The 17,469-nt window shown below is 44.6% G+C and overlaps 1 protein-coding gene across 2 annotated transcripts in view; it reads right to left on the bottom strand.

The window, feature by feature from the left end:
* gatad2b (GATA zinc finger domain containing 2B) overlaps window positions 1-17,469 on the bottom strand; it is a 99,341-nt gene that overhangs the window by 55,994 nt on the left and 25,878 nt on the right. For both annotated transcript variants that reach the window (XM_036145617.1, XM_036145618.1), the window contains exons 2-3: window positions 2,119-2,499; window positions 896-1,025 (exon numbers count right to left, since the gene is read on the bottom strand). In XM_036145617.1, the coding sequence (XP_036001510.1) occupies window positions 896-1,025; window positions 2,119-2,498 (510 nt within the window). In that variant the 5' untranslated portion in view covers window position 2,499. The remainder of the gene's footprint in view (window positions 1-895; window positions 1,026-2,118; window positions 2,500-17,469) is intronic.

The following is a 17,469-nucleotide window of genomic DNA, read 5'->3' as shown; positions in this document are numbered from 1 at the left end:
ACCTAGTTAAACCCTGAGATAAAAAGCGTTGCTAAAGGTGAAGAAGAGGGCTTTCAGGTCAGAAAAGAAGGAGGAACTGAGGGCTGTAAAAAAGAACTGAGGAAGAATATTAGAGAAGGAAAAACAACCACAGGAAGAAAATAGAGGTGTAGCTGCAGGACAACATCAATGAGGTTTGGAAAAGCCTGAAAACAATTTCAGGTAAAACAGAATGGCCAGGCTGTAGGTGACTTGAGCTGGGAGAATAAGCTGAATCAGCACTTTGTGAGGTTTGACCAGCCAGCCCCCCCACTCTCAGTCTAACTTGCTACAAGCACCCTCATCCTGGAGGACTGCCTGTTCTTCGGCCCAGAATTGCATATCTCTTGTTTCTCAGCTATCACCCATCCCCTCCTCTTCAGATGACTTTACAAATGTGCCTCCCTTCACTACCCTGTCTTTCTCAATGCTCCAGGCAAGGAACATTATGTGAGCGACCAAAGTGAGGAAGGCTGCAGGTCCAGATGACATCAGCTCCAGGCTCCTGAGGTGCTGTGGGGATGAGCTGAGTAGCATCATTGGACACATCTTAAATATCAGCCTGGAACAAAAGTGCCAAACCTTTTTGTCACCTTTGAATGTTAGTAGTTCTCCACACAGTCAAAAGAACATTAAATATACGAATATTGATTTCAAAGTCACCAACTGTTTGACATCGTCCTGCTATCCAGAAGATGGCAGTCCAAATGTCAAAAAGTAAATTTTAAATACTAATTAAACTCTCTCTCTCAGATACACATTTAAACTGTCACTGTTGGTTAAACAGGTTAAATACAGCAAATGGTCATATCGACATTAAAACAAAAGTAAAATGGAGGTTATGCAAAGAAAAATTAAAAGCCGTTTCTGAATCAACCTTGAACATCTCCATGTTGGCCTGGTGCATGCGTTCTTCGGACCGAGGTGTTGTTCTCGGACTGGACACTTCATTGTCTGACAGTATGATGACATCTGGAGAAGGAGTTTGCCTGTCATGATCAACCTCACTACAAAGAAGATCAAGAAAAGAAAATATTTTGTCATCTTTTAGAACATCTGAAGAAAATCAAGGTAGGTGTGAGGTAAACCAAGCTGTATTTTTTTTTCTTGAACTTCAAAAAACTTTAGGAGCTAGTTTGATTATTACTAGAAAACTGGACTATTCAGACAAATGGACTGCAAAAAAGGAACTAAAAGTAGGTAAAGTGTATTTGTCCTTGATTTGAGCAGACAGGTTTTAACGATCTGCCAATGGAATAAGATTTTTGCACCTAAAACAGGACAAACTAATCTCAGTCATCTTATGTGGTGCAGTATATCTAATTAACTAAAATACTCCTATGGGCAGATAATCTTATTCATCTGCTCAAATCAAGGACACTTATTTCAAGAGATTTTACTTTAAGTTCCCTTTTTCAGTGAATTATACAGAAATTAACATAAATAAAGGTAAGATAAAAATTTTGACTTTTTTTTCTCCATCTCAGAAATTTATTTAAACAAATATAATCCACTGCTGAATAAGAATAGGTAAATCCTGCAGTTTGGTGTTTTAAAGACTTTCAAACCTAAGTCAATAGCTGTGATTACAAGATAGAACTTTCATTCAATACTACCTTCTACTTTTCAACTTCCACAATATAAGAGCTCAAGCATGATTGGTAAAACATTCTGTTACAGTAGAACTAGGCAGAGAGAAAGATATCTGACCTAGCCTACTAAGATCTCATTCTTAGTAATTGAATTAAAAAAATTGCAATGTTAAACTTTCATCATATTAGTAAAGTGTCACACAGATCAGAGAGAGGATCTTAACTTTGTAGTCCTTAACTAATCTCCTGTAAAATAGTTTTGTTGAGCATTTTTATTGGTTTTCATTTTTATTGGTTAAGAAGAACAATAAAACAAATGTTTCTCCATAAACAGATAACGAAAGACAACAATATCAACCACTTTACCATAACACCTAAGAAACACAGGACTATATCCTCAAAATTAACAGCAAAAACATACCATTTAACACACACAGGTTGATAATTTAAAATGACTCATTTAGAAAGCCAGATGACTTTATTCACCATAGTTTTTTAGTCCACTCACCATCTTCTTCCAGCACTCATATCCACCGGCTCGTCCATGATATTTTCCTTCCCATTCTTACTTTGACCAACATGACCACTGTGGCTGCCAAGCCGTAAACTTCCATTCAGCTTCTCCTCATATGCAGCACTCATTAGACTCTGGTGGTGGATTGAGCTGGCACCGGGGCCTTTCCCATCTCCAAGCGTCCCTGGGACCTCTAGGGCAGCTAGATCAGCTAAGTCCTTGCGTTTAAGAAGTGCCAGCATCTTCAGGCGCTCCATGGCCTCATGGCCCTCCATTTTTAGCCGTTTTGAAAGAGCTTCCTCTCTCTCACTTGGTGATTCCAGACCTCGCTTTAACAGGTTTAGCCTCAGTGTATCATCAGACATCCGCTCCATCCTAAGGGATAATTGAGAAAATAACATTAGCATTAAATAACATTAATTAACAGTCAACACAAAAAGACAGGGTTGAACTCACAACATGAACTAGCAAATTTGTTCAATCCAAAGCTTTCTAGAATTGTACTTTAAAAAAAGAGGTGATTATCCAAACCTAATCTTTGAAGCTCTAACAGACAACAATTCTGAGCGGCAGAACATCACAACCATATTTTGTTGCACAATTTCCCACTCACTTTCTGTGAGCCTTAGCATCTCAGCCACTAAAACAAAATATATATATGTGTGTGTGTGTGTGTGTCATGAAGCCACCGACCACGAATGTCTACAGTCCAACCTATAACTAATTTCACCGTAGTTGCTGTGAACTTTCTTGCTCGTATTGAAACCTACCTGCTGCAGTCAGAGCAAAGAGAAGATCAACCATGCTTCGTGTCCAAATTACAAATTAATTGTGATGCACAAAGCTACCAGTGATCCCACCCTGGATTACAAAGCAGGAAATAAATATCTAACTGAATATTGTAGGAATTCTAATCAATAACTGGCTTCCTAGAGTTATTGAATAAGGAAACGGTGAAGTGATGAAGTTCCAGCACCTTTAATTGAGAAACAGAGCAGAGTTCACATAGATGGAAAGTAATCGCACCCCACAGCCCAGTCGCCAGCCTGTCTGCCCTTTCTTTGTCTCCCCTAATACCCGACAGTGGCCTTGGCAAGAGAGGAAACAGAGACAATCTATCCTAGACAAGCATCCCACACAGTACGCAGCATTTGGCCTTGGCAATCAATTCAATTCAATTTTATTTATATAGCGCCAATTCATGAAACATGTCATCTCAAGGCACTTTACAAAGTCAAATTCAATCATATTATACAGATTGGGTCAGATTATACAGATTGGTCAAAAATGTCCTATTTAATGGAACCAATTGATTGCATCAAAGTCCCAACAAGCAGCATTCACTCCTGGAGAAGCATAGAGCCACAGGTAGAGTCATCTGCATTCTCCATGGCTTTGCAGCAATCCCTCATACTAAGCAAGCATGAAGCGACAGCGGAAAGAAAAACTCCCCATTAACGGGAAGGAAAACCTCCAGCAGAACCGGGCTCAGTATGAACGGTCATCTGCCTCAACCGACTGGGGGTTAGATCAGCAGATCTGGAGTCAATCAGCAGAACACTGGACCAATCCTGTCCTCCATTCCGTCTGCAGCCCAGAACCTTATCAAACTGATAAGGTTCTGGACCGCTGGGCTCCACAAAGCCTCCCTCAACCTTCTGGGACGAGGGGGTTGAAAAGTCCTCCACCTCAAAATACTGAACCGTGGTGTGACTAACTGAATAACTCTGCTCACTCTCCATGATTCAATATGGCAAATCAAGTTTGCGGCTGCTTCCCCCCATCCTGAACATAATCCTTCCCCTCCCGTTCCTGCGTGTCCCCACCCACTTTGATGTAGTTTTTCAAATTTCTTTTCATACCCTGACTGAATCCTTAAAGGATGAACTAGCTCCATTCGATAAACCTGGTGGCCTAGTGGTTAGGGCATTGAGCTTGGGTCCCAGAGGTTATAAGTTCAACTCCCACAGACTGCCACTCTGGGTCCCTGAGGAAGACCCTTAATCCCCAATTGCTCCCCTGGCGCCGCACATGGCAGCCCACCACTCTCCAAGAGTGGGTTAAGGGTTAAGATGCAGAAGTGAATTTCTCCATTGTGAGATCAATAAAGTTCAATTATTATTATTAAAAACCTAAGACTTTAAACGAGCTAATCTCTCTGGCTACTCGCATAGATAATCACTTGAGGGAAAGAACATTTCAAAGAAGAACTACACAGCTGATAGGAACATTTATTCAGTCCCGGAGAAATATTACGTAGAGACACCCAGTTCCACCCTTCCAGAACCTACGCGGGTCGGTCGGACCTGTCTTTCAATGGAAGAACGGCAACGTTGTAAAGACGCTAACCTCTGCATATACTGTGGAAACCTAGGCCATTTTATAGCTCCCTGCCCAGTATGTCCAAATATGAAGTCGGAGTGGGAAAACACCGGGAGAATGTGGCAAGGCATTTAGGTGACTAAATAACGTCTTTGGGAAGTTTGAGGCACTAAACAGCACTCCAGTAGTGAAAGCTGTTCCCCGTTAGGAAGAGGAGGCACTCTGCCTTGACACAGTCGACGTGTTGAAGACTGAGAAAAGTCAACCTGCGGAAGGCCCAGGCCCCGATAACATACCTGGGCGGGTGTTCAGAGAACGTGCAGATCAGCTGGCTGGTGTCCTCACAGACATTCATAACACCTTGCTGGACCAAGCCACAGTGCCAGCATGCTTTAAGTCTGCCTCCATCTTTCCCATGCCGAAGAAACCTCCAGTCACCCCATTTAATGACTACCGGCCTGTTGCGCTGACTCCTATCATGATGGCGTGCTTTGAAAGGCTGGTAAAAGAACACATTGTCTCCAGACTCCCCCCAACATTCGACCCGTTCCAGTTTGCCTACAGGCCGAACCGCTCCACTGAGGATACCGTCTCCTCTGCTCTTCACCTGAGCCTGGGGCACCTGGTCTGTAAACATCACGTCACGAGGGTAGAGAGGACACAGAAGCGCTTGTACTTCCTGCGGAAGATGAGGAGAGCCCACCTGCCCCTGCCCATCATCAAACCTTCTACAGAAGCACCATAGAGAGCATTCTAACCAGCTGTCTCTCTGTGTGGTGTGGAGGCTGCAGCGTCTCCAACTGGAAGAACTCGAGAAGAGTGGTGAGGACAGCAGAGAGGATCATCGGGGCTCCTCTTCCCTCCGTTAAGGACATTTCATCTCAGTGCTGCATGTCCCGAGCCCGTAACATCATCAGTGACCCCTCACACCCCCACTATGGACTGTTCTCCCTCCCGCCCTCTGGGAAGAGGCTTTGCAGCATCTGCTGCAGGTCCACCAGGTTCTGCAACAGCTTTTTCCCCGTTGCCATCAAACTGTTGAACTGTTGAAATCTAAACTGGACTCTGCATCACACATGGACAGAACTGAACTCTATGGCCATTTTGCATCATAATTTTGCACTACCAACGTTGAACTTTTATTATCAATTTAAAAGTACACAACTATTGAATAATAAAACTATAAAAACTATTATAATGTCTTTAGATGCAGAAAAAGCATTTGATAGAATAAATTGGAAATTTTTATTCGCTACTCTGCATAAATTTGGTTTTGGCAATTTTTTTATAAATTGGTTAAAAATTTTATACAGCTCTCCTACAGGAGAGAAGATGTTTGATTATTTAATCAAACATCTTCCAGCTTTTGTCTCCAGAGGGGCACTAGGCAAGGATGCCCACTTTCCCCCTCACTTTTTGCCATTTTTATTGAACCTCTAGCAGCAACAATTAGACAAACAAAGGTTATTAAAGGTATAAAATGCATGAATATAGAGCATAAGATTAGTCTATATGCTGATGATGTATTACTCTATCTTCAGCACTCAAACTCTTCCCTTTCTCAAGTAATTAGATTACTAGAATCCTTCTCAAAGGTTTCTGATTACTCTATAAACTGGTCTAAATCTACGGTACTGCCAATTAATTGCTCTTTCCAAAACCCCCTAGATTTACATTTGCGCTCAGGAAACATCACATATTTGGGTATCACTGTGTCGTCTAAACTTGCGGATTTAGTAAAATCTAATCGTATCCCACTTTTAAAAAAGATAGAAGATGACCTGGATAGATGGAAATCGCTTCCAATTTCACTCATGGGTCGGGTAGCTTCGATTAAAATGATGGTCTTACCTAGAATTAATTACTTATTTTCAATGATCCCCAATAAACCATCATCTGACTGGTTTAAATCTCTAGACTCTTCAATCTCTAAATTTCTTTGGAAAGATAAAACGCCCCGTATCAGCTTAAAGACGCTACAGAAAACTAAAGACAGAGGGGGACTAGATCTGCCTAACTTCCATAGACTACAATATATCACTAAATGGATAAAGCATAATCCTTTAGATGAGCCCTGGATAGATATAGAACAGAAAATATGCAATAATATCATGATTTCAGATTTGCCGTTTATTAGCTCAAATATAAAATGGCATACATGCTTTAAAAATATCAATATCAGCTCTACTCTGACAGCATGGTGGGAGTTTCTTAAAATGACAAAGTCGTCACTTATCCCATGCAGTTGTACACCCATCTGGAACAACCCTGACATCCTACAAAATAATATGATAAACTTTACATAATGGAAGAATAAAGGTATTGAATATCTGGAACATTTACTTGATGGAACCGAGTTCATCAATTTTTCCAAACTAAATATGCAATATGGCATTAGTAAAAATAAATTTTTGGAATATGAACAACTTAAATCTATAATTAGAAAAAAAATTTAAGCATATTAAAGGTGGTTTACAAATTCCAAGTAATATATTAGAGTTCCTAGATTTAACCCCCCCCCCCCCGCCCCCCCAAACTACTGTCTAAATCATACAGGACACTGACTAAAATAGATGATTCAATATCTCTTCCTATTATGAAATGGGGAGAGGATCTATCAGTCAGCTTTGAACAAAACTTCTGGGCTCAGATATGTATAAGAACTTTCAAATTGACTAGAAACACCAACTTACAACTAATACAATACAAAACCCTTCACAGAGTACACTACACAGGACAAAGATTATTCAAGATGGGTCTGGCACAATCTAATATCTGTCCACACTGCATAGGCAATCATCCTGATAATTATATTCATGCGTTATGGTTATGCACACCAGTCCAGAGGTTCTGGACACAGATATGTAAGGACTTATCAAAGTGCTTGAGCTGTAAAATTACACCTTCCCCATCAGTTTGCTTGCTTGGTAATTTTGAGGAAAGCCCTCTGGGGAATAAAATAGTTTACATGGTTTTCACTGCACTATGTATCGCAAAGAAAACTATCCTCATGAATTGGAAAAGTAAGGAGAATCTCAGTATCAATCAGTATAGAGATCTTTTGTTGGATCATATTAATCCACATCTGTTCGATCTCTTTGGGCTCCTTTGATTAGCACTATCACTTAGTGGAATGGGGGGGGGGGGCGGTGGGTTGCTTCCTGCAGGGCGCAGTGGCTGGGTGGAGGGGTTCCTGGGACTCTGGGGGCACTTGGAGTGGGGCGCTTGGTGGGTCTGACTCCAGGGTCTGTTGCCCCCATCTGGGAGGAGCTTGGGAGGCCTACGGGTGGCCTACAGCGCCGCTTGCGGTGCTCTTGGGGAGCTACGCGGTGACGGATGTGGGTTACTGACCTGGTAGCTGTGCTGTCGCTGGGTAGGTCCTGGGGTCCCTGGGGTGCACGCCGCCCTCAGGCGGGGGCCCCGGCGGGGCCTCGGGGGTTCCGGTTCCAGGGGGTGTGCCGCTTGGGGTCTGGGCCGGCGTGCGCCCGGGTGTCTGCCCCTGCACGGGGCCTCTGGTGCGCTGGGGGGCCTCGGGGCCTGTTCAGCTGGTAGGGGGGCATGGTCATTAACATCTCAGGGCAGATGCTCTTCCCCTTCTTTGGGTTGGCACTCTGCTAGTGGGGGGAGGGGAGGGAGGGGGAATAGTGACTTACCCAGCCTGGATGTCTACTGTTGAATGTATGGTGAGATGTTTGAATGTTAGTGTTGGGGAGGGGTTAAATCTACGGGTGGGGTGGGGGGGTTCGGTGCAGGAGCTGACTGGCAGGTACAGAGCGGAGTAATAGTCCATGAACGAGTTAGGCAACAGAGTCCGCAGCTCGGCAAAGAGTTAGCCAGAGCACAGCAGCAGGCCCTTCAGCACGGCAGAGAATCCACAGCTCGGCAGAGAGCTAACCCGAGCTCAGCAGCAGGCCCTTCAGCACGGCAGAGAATCCACAGCTCGGCAGAGAGCTAACCCGAACTCAGCAGCAGGCCCTTTAGCACGGCAGAGAATCCACAGCTCAGCAGAGAGCTAACCAGAGCTCAGCAGCAGGCCCTTCAGCGCGGCAGAGAATCCACAGCTCAGCAGAGAGCTAACCAGAGCTCAGTAGCAGGTCCTTCAGCACGGCAGGGAATGAGTTCTTGAAGGCCAGAGTAACAGCAGGATTAGCAGCAGGACAGGGTGGATACTTGAAGACCAGAACCATAGCAGGATAACAGCTAATCCAGGTAAATACTTGCAGAATGAGAGAACATGGTCCACAAACTCAGCCTGAGATGCAGAGGGGAGACAGGTGGATCCAGAAACCAGCAGAGATACAAATCAAAACACTAAGGCAGAAAACAAATGGTCAGAAGGTGCAAACCAGGCAGACAGGCGAGGAGTAGGTGTTGAATGATGACGGACCGGCACTAGAGTGAAACAAAGGGAGGCTTAAATAAGGAAGCTGGCAGGTGAAATGAGTCTGACTGATTGATTGACTAACTACCAACAGGTGTGACTGACTGCAAGGGAAGTGAAGTGAAGGCTGAGTGAGAAGGGGAGGAGGAAACTAAAACTAACAATAAATAAAGTCAAATCATAACTAGAACCCAAACAAAGAGGAAAAACAGAAAACTAATAGTAAACAAAAGCCGAGTCAAAACTATACCATGACACATTGTCGTAAGCTGTACGCAACGAAATTTCGTTTTGCACTCTGTGCATGCAAAATGACAATAAAGTTTGTCTAAGTCTAAGTCACTTGTTTTGTGGTACTTGCAGTTCTGCAGTTTAATAACGATTCTCTTTCACTCTCCTCCTTAATAGATTCTGCTTGATCAGTCCCTCGTTAGCCAAGCGAACATTGAAACTATTCGTCTCCCAGTCCTGTTTAATGTGTCTGCCCTTATTGGTAGGACTCTACCAAGAATCGCATCCAAAACCAAACCCCTCCAGTTAGTAATCTTGGGCAACCATCATGAAACCATTTCATTATTTGTTTTTTCTACTCCCCAGTCTTCCATAGTCCTTGGTTTCAATTGGCTCTAACATCACAATCCACTTCTCAATTGGTCTAAACTGTTTAAAACCTGCCGTTAATCGAAGCCCGTGCCCAGTGAACCCTGAAGAAGCAGAACCCATTGATCTAACATTAACCCCTGAGGAGTACCACCTACTGCCGCATTGCCGGCAGTAAGTCGGACTCGTTTCCAGTGAGAGTTGGACTCCGCCAAGGTTGCCCTTTGTCACCGATTATGTTAATAACTTTTATGGACAGAATTTCTAGGCGCAGCCAAGGTGTTGAGGGGATCCGTTTTGGTGGCCTTAGGATTGCGTCTCTGCTATTGGCTTCATCATGGCGTGATCTACAGCTCTCACTGGAGCGGTTCGCAGCCGAGTGCAAAGCGGCCGGGATGAAAATCAGTGCCTCCAAATCCAAGACCATGGTCTTGAACCGGAAAAGGGTAGAGTGCCTTCTCCGGGTTGGGGAGGATGTGCTGCCCCTAGTGGAGGAGTTCAAGTATCGTGGGGTCTTGTTCACGAATGAGGGGAAGATGGAGCGGGAGATCGACAGGCGGATTGGTGCAGCGTCTGCTGTGAAGCGGGCGCTGTACCGATCTGTTGTGGTGAAGAGAGAGCTGAGCCAAAAGGCGAAGCTCTCAATTTACCGGTCGATCTACGTTCCTACTCTCATCTATTGTCACGAGCTTTGGGTCGTGACCGAAAGAACGAGATCCCGGATACAAGCAGCTGAAATGAGTTTTCTTCGTAGTGTGTCTGGGCTCTCCCTTAGAGATAGGGTGAGGAGCTCAGTCATCCGGGGAGGACTCAGAGTAGAGCTGCTGCTCCTCCACGTCGAGAGGAGCCAGTTGAGGTGGCTCGGGCATCTGGTCAGGATGCCTCCTGGACGCCTCACTGGTGAGGTGTTCCGGGCACGTCCCACCAGGAGGAGGCCCAGGGGAAGATCCAGGACACGCTGGAGGGACTATGTCTCCCGGCTGGCCTGGGAACGCCTTGGGATTCCTCCTGAGGAGCTGGCCCAAGTGGCCGGGGAGAGGGACGTCTGGGCCTCCCTACTGAAGCTGCTACCCCCGCAACCCGACCCCGGATAAACGGAAGAAGACGGACGGACGGAGTACCACGATCTAAAGCAGGTTTTCAGTAAAGAAAAAGCTTTATCTCGGCCTCCCCATTGTCCTTATGATTGCTCCATAGATCCCCTCCCGGGTGCTCTTCTCCTTTCCAGTTGTTTATACGTTTCCTGTCTCGAATGTCAGGCCCTAGAGAAATACATTAACAAATCCCTTGCTGCTGGAATCATCCACCACTCATCTTCACCACCAGGGACAGGCTTCTTCTTTGTAAGTAAGGATGGCTGCCTACATAATCGAAAGTGGGCAGGTTCGATCAGACCCGGCCAAGATCCAAGCACTTCTGGACTGGCCTGTTCTGGAGACTCCGAAACAGCTCCTGAGGTTCCTGGGTTTTGCTAACTTTTACAGCACATTCATATGTAATTACAGTCAGACCGCCACTCCACTAACCACCCTTACCTCCAAAAAGATCCCCATCACATGGACCCCAGAGGCTGATTCAGCCTTCAAGCAACTCAAGAAAAGATTCTCCTAAAGCTCCAATTCTAATCCAACCCATCCATCCGTCCATCCGTCTTCCGCTTATCCGGGGTCAGGTCACGGGGGTAGCCCAGACGTCCCTCTTCCCAGCCACTTGGGCCAGCTCCTCCGGGGGAATCCCAAGGCGCTTCCAGGCCAGCCGAGAAACACAGTCCCTCCAGCGTGTCCTGGGTCTCCTCTCGGTGGGACGTGTCAGGAACACCTCACCGGGGAGGCGTCCAGGAGGCATCGTAACCAGATGCCTGAGCCACCTCAACTGGCTCCCTTCGACGTGGAGGAGCAGCGGCTCTACTCTGAGTCCTCCCCGGATGACTGAGCTCCTCGCCCTATCTCTAAGGGAGAGCCCAGACACACTAGGGAGAAAACTCATTTCGGCCGCTTGTATCCGGGATCTCATTCTATCGGTCATGACCCAAAGCGCATGACCATAGATGAGAGTAGGAACGTAGATCGACCGGTAAATCGAGAGCTTCGCCTTTTGGCTCAGCTCTCTCTTCACCACAACGGAATGGTACAGCGCCCGCTTCACAGCGGACGCCGCACCAATCCAACCCTCTAATCCAACCCAACCACAAGAAACAGCTTGTCCTAAAAGTTGATGTGTCCGACCCGGGGTTGGTGCTGTACTCTCCCAATGCTCCAGCCCCAATAAAAAAGTTAATCGCTGCACCTTTTTCTCCCACAGACTGTCCCCTGCCGAGAAAAATTACGACATGGGGGATCGACAGTTCCTGGCCATCAAGCTCTCACCGGAAGAATAGCAGCATTGGCTGGAGGGTGCAAAACAACTTGTGCTGGTTTGGGCAGATCACAAGAACCTCTCCCATTTATAATCTGCCAAACGTCTAAACTCCCGTCACTTCCATTGGTCCTTGTTCTGTCCTGGTTTAACCTTTCCATTTCTTTCACCCAGGTTCTTGAAATATCAAGCCAGATGACCTTTCCTGCCAGTATTCTCCAGACAACGCTGAAAAGACCCCAGCTCCTAATCTGCCGGGTTGCACTGTTGGTTCCCTCACCAGGGGGATTGAGAACTTGGTCCACCAAGCTTTCCTGAATGTACAAGATCCTGGTAATGTTCCCCCTAACAAGACATATCCCCCATTCTCAATCCGTTCTCATCTCAGCTATTGGTTTCATTCCTCTTTCATCACACCCAGCACCACTTGAAGCATCGCACTCATCTCCCCTCGTTTCCTCACTCCACCTCCTCCAGACCTCAAACTTATTCCGCTCTCCACCGTGCTCCCTAGGTTCAAATCTTCTAGTGTGCAGAACCCACATCTTTCTGGCTTCCCTTTGTCATATGATTCACTCTGCCGCAGATCTCCTTTATCTGTCCTTGGCGGATCCCCATCGCTTCTCCAAGTAAGCACCCAGTTTGTCTTTCACCTCCTTCCCATCCAATACTTCAACTCACCTCTTTCTGTCCAGAGCTCCAGTTCACTCAACAACAATTACTGGTCCCAAATCCACTCCTTCCGTTCCCCATACATACTCAAATGATCCTCAGTAAATAAAGACAAAACCTTTCCTGGTCTCCTGAGTGTCTTTGCATTTGGGTAAGAAATTTACCTAAGGAAATCATGACATAAACCTTGGCGGAAAAAGAGATGCGCTTCCAAATTCCACACTTGGACAGCTGACGTGGAGCCGATATGTGGGGAGGAGTGAGCGCCGGGAGGGGCATGGCCAGGAGGGGACTTTCTGGGGGGGCTTGGAACCCGCATATAACTGCTCGCAGTTCTAGTAATTGTATTTATTTAAAGAAATTGAGATTCCTGTAAAATAATTCTTCAGGTTGTGAAGGAGTTAACCCTGGAGGGGGTAATCCACTTTTTATGAATCCCTTTTAATGTTTGACTTTTTATTTGAATTTCATTTGGACTAATCATCACTACACTACGGATGACAATGTTGAAAGTAGACAATGTGTCACTATAAAGACTTGCTTTGGCAAGATACTGGCCCCTTGCACAGACAAGCACTGGAGAATGGGGTTTCACGAAAATTGCTCTTCACTGGAAGGATGGTCTGCGGCTGACAAGAATGCAGATATGAAGCATGCCACGAGATGGACAATGAAAATCAAGGACCTTCAGCTGACCTTAGAAACTGATTTGTCAGCCATAAAAAAGATGAGTTCGGCACAAACACACCTTCAGCCCTCACTTCAGATTTTCTTTTATACAATTAAGAATATACAATGAGAAATGTAAAACCTTCAAAAAGGTGCAACATTAAAATATAAGCCTCACAAAACAAAACACTTGCAAGAAAAATGGGAGTAAACAGCTAAGATAATTATTTCCCACAGTTTCACAGATTCATTTATGTGATGGAATGTTTATGTGATGGACAGGGCAGTCAAAAGTAGCTGGTCAACGGCGACAAATCGCCGTCTATAGCAGCTCTTGCCGCCGCCTACATTTCCCCGATTATACATCCCAAAAATCACCTTAGCATCTGTCTCCACTGAGAGCAACATTAACGAGTGATTGGGTTCCTTGTTCCAACCGAGATGCTACTTTTCCGATCAAAACACAGACCGGTGTTATGCCGAAAAGTGCACTCCTGCCGAGATATGCATCCCCGGTCACGTGAGCGCGCCTCGCTCTGTACAACTGAATATCGACGAAGAAAACGAATTAAAATGTGACCAACGCAGTTACTTGTTCTTAAATTAATGATATCAAAACGTTTTATTGAACCTCTTGTGGGGAAAAAACTGTTGTTATTTGGCAGATTTGTTTACAAAAGTACGGGTGTTATGAACAACATTAAATCCAAAGATTTTGTCCGAGGTACGGCTGATTTATTTGTTGTGGTCTCTTGTCATTCACACACAACAATAAATCGTGAGAGCCGACGTTAGTTTTGAAACTGCAAAGCTTTGTCTTAAGCGCGGAAGCAGGGGCGTAGCCAGAATATTTTTACCGGGGTGGCCAACATGGGGCACAAAGCTAGCGAGGGTTGGCCAATAGAAAACCCTTTACAAACATATATACTATACTATATACAGTACACAACCCAACCCCTTCTTGCTAACACATAACAGGAATTAATAGGTTTAAAAATAGCTGATGGTAATATGCCTCTATACATAAAATAATCGACTCAAATACTTGTTCACAAAAATGTACTTTATTTAAAGTTCAAGAACAGACAGTCACAAAAAAACACATCAAATTGTGGCATGAACCAATAAAAAAGTAATTTTCTTAAGTCTTGCAGTAACCAAGACATTTTTGCTGTTACAGTGCTTGCGCATGAAATATTAAACAATATTTACCTTTCTTACATATGAACTATTAAATACACAAGTAAATCATTTATTTATCTTGCACATCGTTAGCCTCATTGTATAATTGACTAAGTCATATTTGAAAGCTTTTGGAAAGCAAGGACAAAATATTATAGGGAGAAGCACATATTTTATGTAACAGGAATTTCAGGGAAAACAGGGAACAACAGTCATATTTTGACTACAAGGTTATGCTGTATGTGTAAGAAACAGTTGTACCTTTACTCAGTCTGAAACAAAAATAATAACTTTTACAAAAATAACTTTCCAGCAAAGATCCATAGTCTCCAACTCTGGTTACCAGACTAAGTTTAAGCCATTTATATGTGTTGCACCAGTCTATAAAAAAGCATCTTCTTCTGTCCCCTTGACAGGTTCGAGGGAAGATTTTTATTTGTGGCTGCTTGGACCGCTCTACTCTTGACTGGGATGTATCTATAATGAAACAGGAGCCAAAGTCTGTTATTCTGACATTAAAATGATGATGATAATTACAATAGAAAATAATACCAGCATTCCCATAGTAATGATCATTTCTAGCTGTAATAATGGCCTATAGACATTTCGATTCAGACAAATAAAACTTGTGTGTGTGTTATTTGTTTTATTTTTTTTTTAAGTTATATATTTAAGTGAGTCCGTCACAATAAAAAAGTAACACACTAAACAAAACATACATTTCTTCCGAGGATATTACTTTCTAGACAATTCATTAATTTCATTATTATGGCCACATGGTCATAACTTCACCTGTCGGTCCAGGAACACCTGCTTTTGCTGAGTCCTGCCATGCTTCTGTGATCAATGGTGCTGACTGTTCCTGATCTGCTGCTGTCTGATGTTGTTCCTCATCACCGTCCTCTACTAATGCTGGCTCTGTGTCCTATGTGCAATAACTACTGTGCAATTCTATTTAACACACTGTGCAATAACACTGTTAAATAATCCTGTTTAATAGGTGACTCCAGCTATGTAGATATCTCATTACCTCACTGTTGTTCTTACCTGGTACCACCTAAAGTACGTCATGTCATATGCAGCTTAAGCGAAAATTCAGACTGAAGAAACTCTATTGCCTACCTCCATCAATCAGGGACTCATCCGCCTCCAACACAAGCCAATCAGCTTTGAACTGCTCCTCCACGAAGCCAATCAGCATCCTGGGTTCATCTTAAAAAGAACTCCACATCCTCGTCTCGGCCTTCTCCTCAGCGAGCAAGCGGTGGCTGCGCCGTGTCCGGTTTGGACTCTGTTGACCGGTTTCAAGAGATAATAACTTATCCTGAAATCCTCCTGCCATAGGAATACCGTCTAGCCACACATCTTCCTTTCCGACCTCTGTTTTCGTCAGCTCCGATTCCTGGCGCAATGAACTCGCAAGCGACGCAGATGCGTCCCAACTCTGCCTAAGTTCCGGTCAGCTTCGCTTCATAGCGCGCCGGGGTCTTTCTCAAACTGATCCCGCAATCCCGTGGGGTTGGCTCTTGGTTCGCGGATCCGCCGACTCATCCGGGACCTCCTCTGGTTTTCATCGGCTTTGCGGCACCACCTTGCTGCTCGTCCCGGCCGCAACTTTTCAGCCGGTTCTACTCTCTCATTCACTCGCTAATGCGTTCGGAGCCAGCTCAGGTAATATGTATTCACCCATGTTCGTCCTCTATTCAGGCGAACGTATTTCATTTTACTGTTTGTTTTCGTTTTCTTCTTCTTCTGGTGTTGCCGGTAGCCACCGCGCTTGTGGTGGCATTGCTGTCACCTACTGGTTGGAGTATGAAGTGCATTTTAAATTCAGCAATTGATACCAATCGTTATTAAACCGCTGCAACTCTGGTGCAATTTGGCATCCGCTTGGACTGGTCTGTATTGGGTTCAGACTTCTCATTTATGCTGACCAGGCCACTTCTGTCACTCTTGTCATTTCAATGATTTGCCAATCAATTCTTCAGGTGTTGTGAAATTATACATGTTAAAGTTATTTAAGGTTTTTGTTTGTAGGTATTGTCTGAATGTCAGCTGGGACCCAACGTCGGGATGGCTGTGGGGCGATCTTTAACAGCAACTTGCTCATGTATTTTGGGATTGTCCATTTCTTCTTTTAGGTTCAAGAATTCATTCAAGATGAATATCTGGAGAGCATCACTGAAGGTGCTGTTGTCTGGTTGATACTAGTTTCAATTACGGATCCTCTCTGCAGGCGTGAGGCTAACTAAAGCTACTAAGCAATGAGATCATCAGTTAGCAGGATGCAGTGCAGAATCTGAATTAAATTATTAAATTCATCCAAACAACATGGAATAAGCTAATCGATTCATAACAGCATTTGGTATGCGTTTGGCATTCTACGTATTTATGAGCTAAGCAAACATTATCGATTATGTCTTAAGAAGTGTTACCCGTGTTTAACGGTCCTTCATTTTCTGGTTGTTTTGTTCTTATAGATATTCTTTTCACTATTCCCAGTTGTTTCTCAAACTAAACCTGTCAGCCTGCAATTGAGTTCTACGTATTCATCTTAACCTAGTTCAATCTGGAGAGACTCAGATGGAGAAAGAGAAAACGATTAACAAATTTATTTGACAAAATGAATAACAGTTCTTTGGCGCTCGGGCCCCGGCTGAAGATTTGAGCAGTGAATTCCGATGAATTCAGATGAGCCCATCAACGCTGAATAGGGATGCTCCCCCGGGGCCCGACACTGGTGGTGGAGGTTGGAAAAGATGACGTCTTGGAATGCTGGTGGAGAAGGGGAGGAGGTGGGTCGAGCACAGCTGGAAAGCGACAGGCGGCGAGGGTGTGGAGCCTTTTAAACGGAAGCTTGATTGAAGATTGGAGAAAGCGGGTCGAGGTCCGGAGATGAAGATGACGCAGTAACAGGTAGGCGGAAGTCTTCCAGCTTGAATTTGCGCCTAGGCTTCATTTCCATGATGGCTTTTTGCCTGCAGACAAGCTCTCAAATTCTCGATATCAGTTTCATTCTCATATCAGTTATTTCTGAGCGTCAGCTGCTCTCCTCGCTCGGTCACCTCAATCTCGCAGGTGCATCATTTCAAGAGTCACGTTTTTATTTCCAGGCAGCTTGAGCTCACTAATTCCGTTTCCTTCCCTCCTAGAACAGGATACTC

The sequence above is a fragment of the Fundulus heteroclitus genome, chromosome 13, assembly GCF_011125445.2.
Source record: "Fundulus heteroclitus isolate FHET01 chromosome 13, MU-UCD_Fhet_4.1, whole genome shotgun sequence".
Classification (NCBI taxonomy): Eukaryota; Metazoa; Chordata; class Actinopteri; order Cyprinodontiformes; family Fundulidae; genus Fundulus; species Fundulus heteroclitus.
This window is presented reverse-complemented; position numbering and strand designations above follow the sequence as displayed.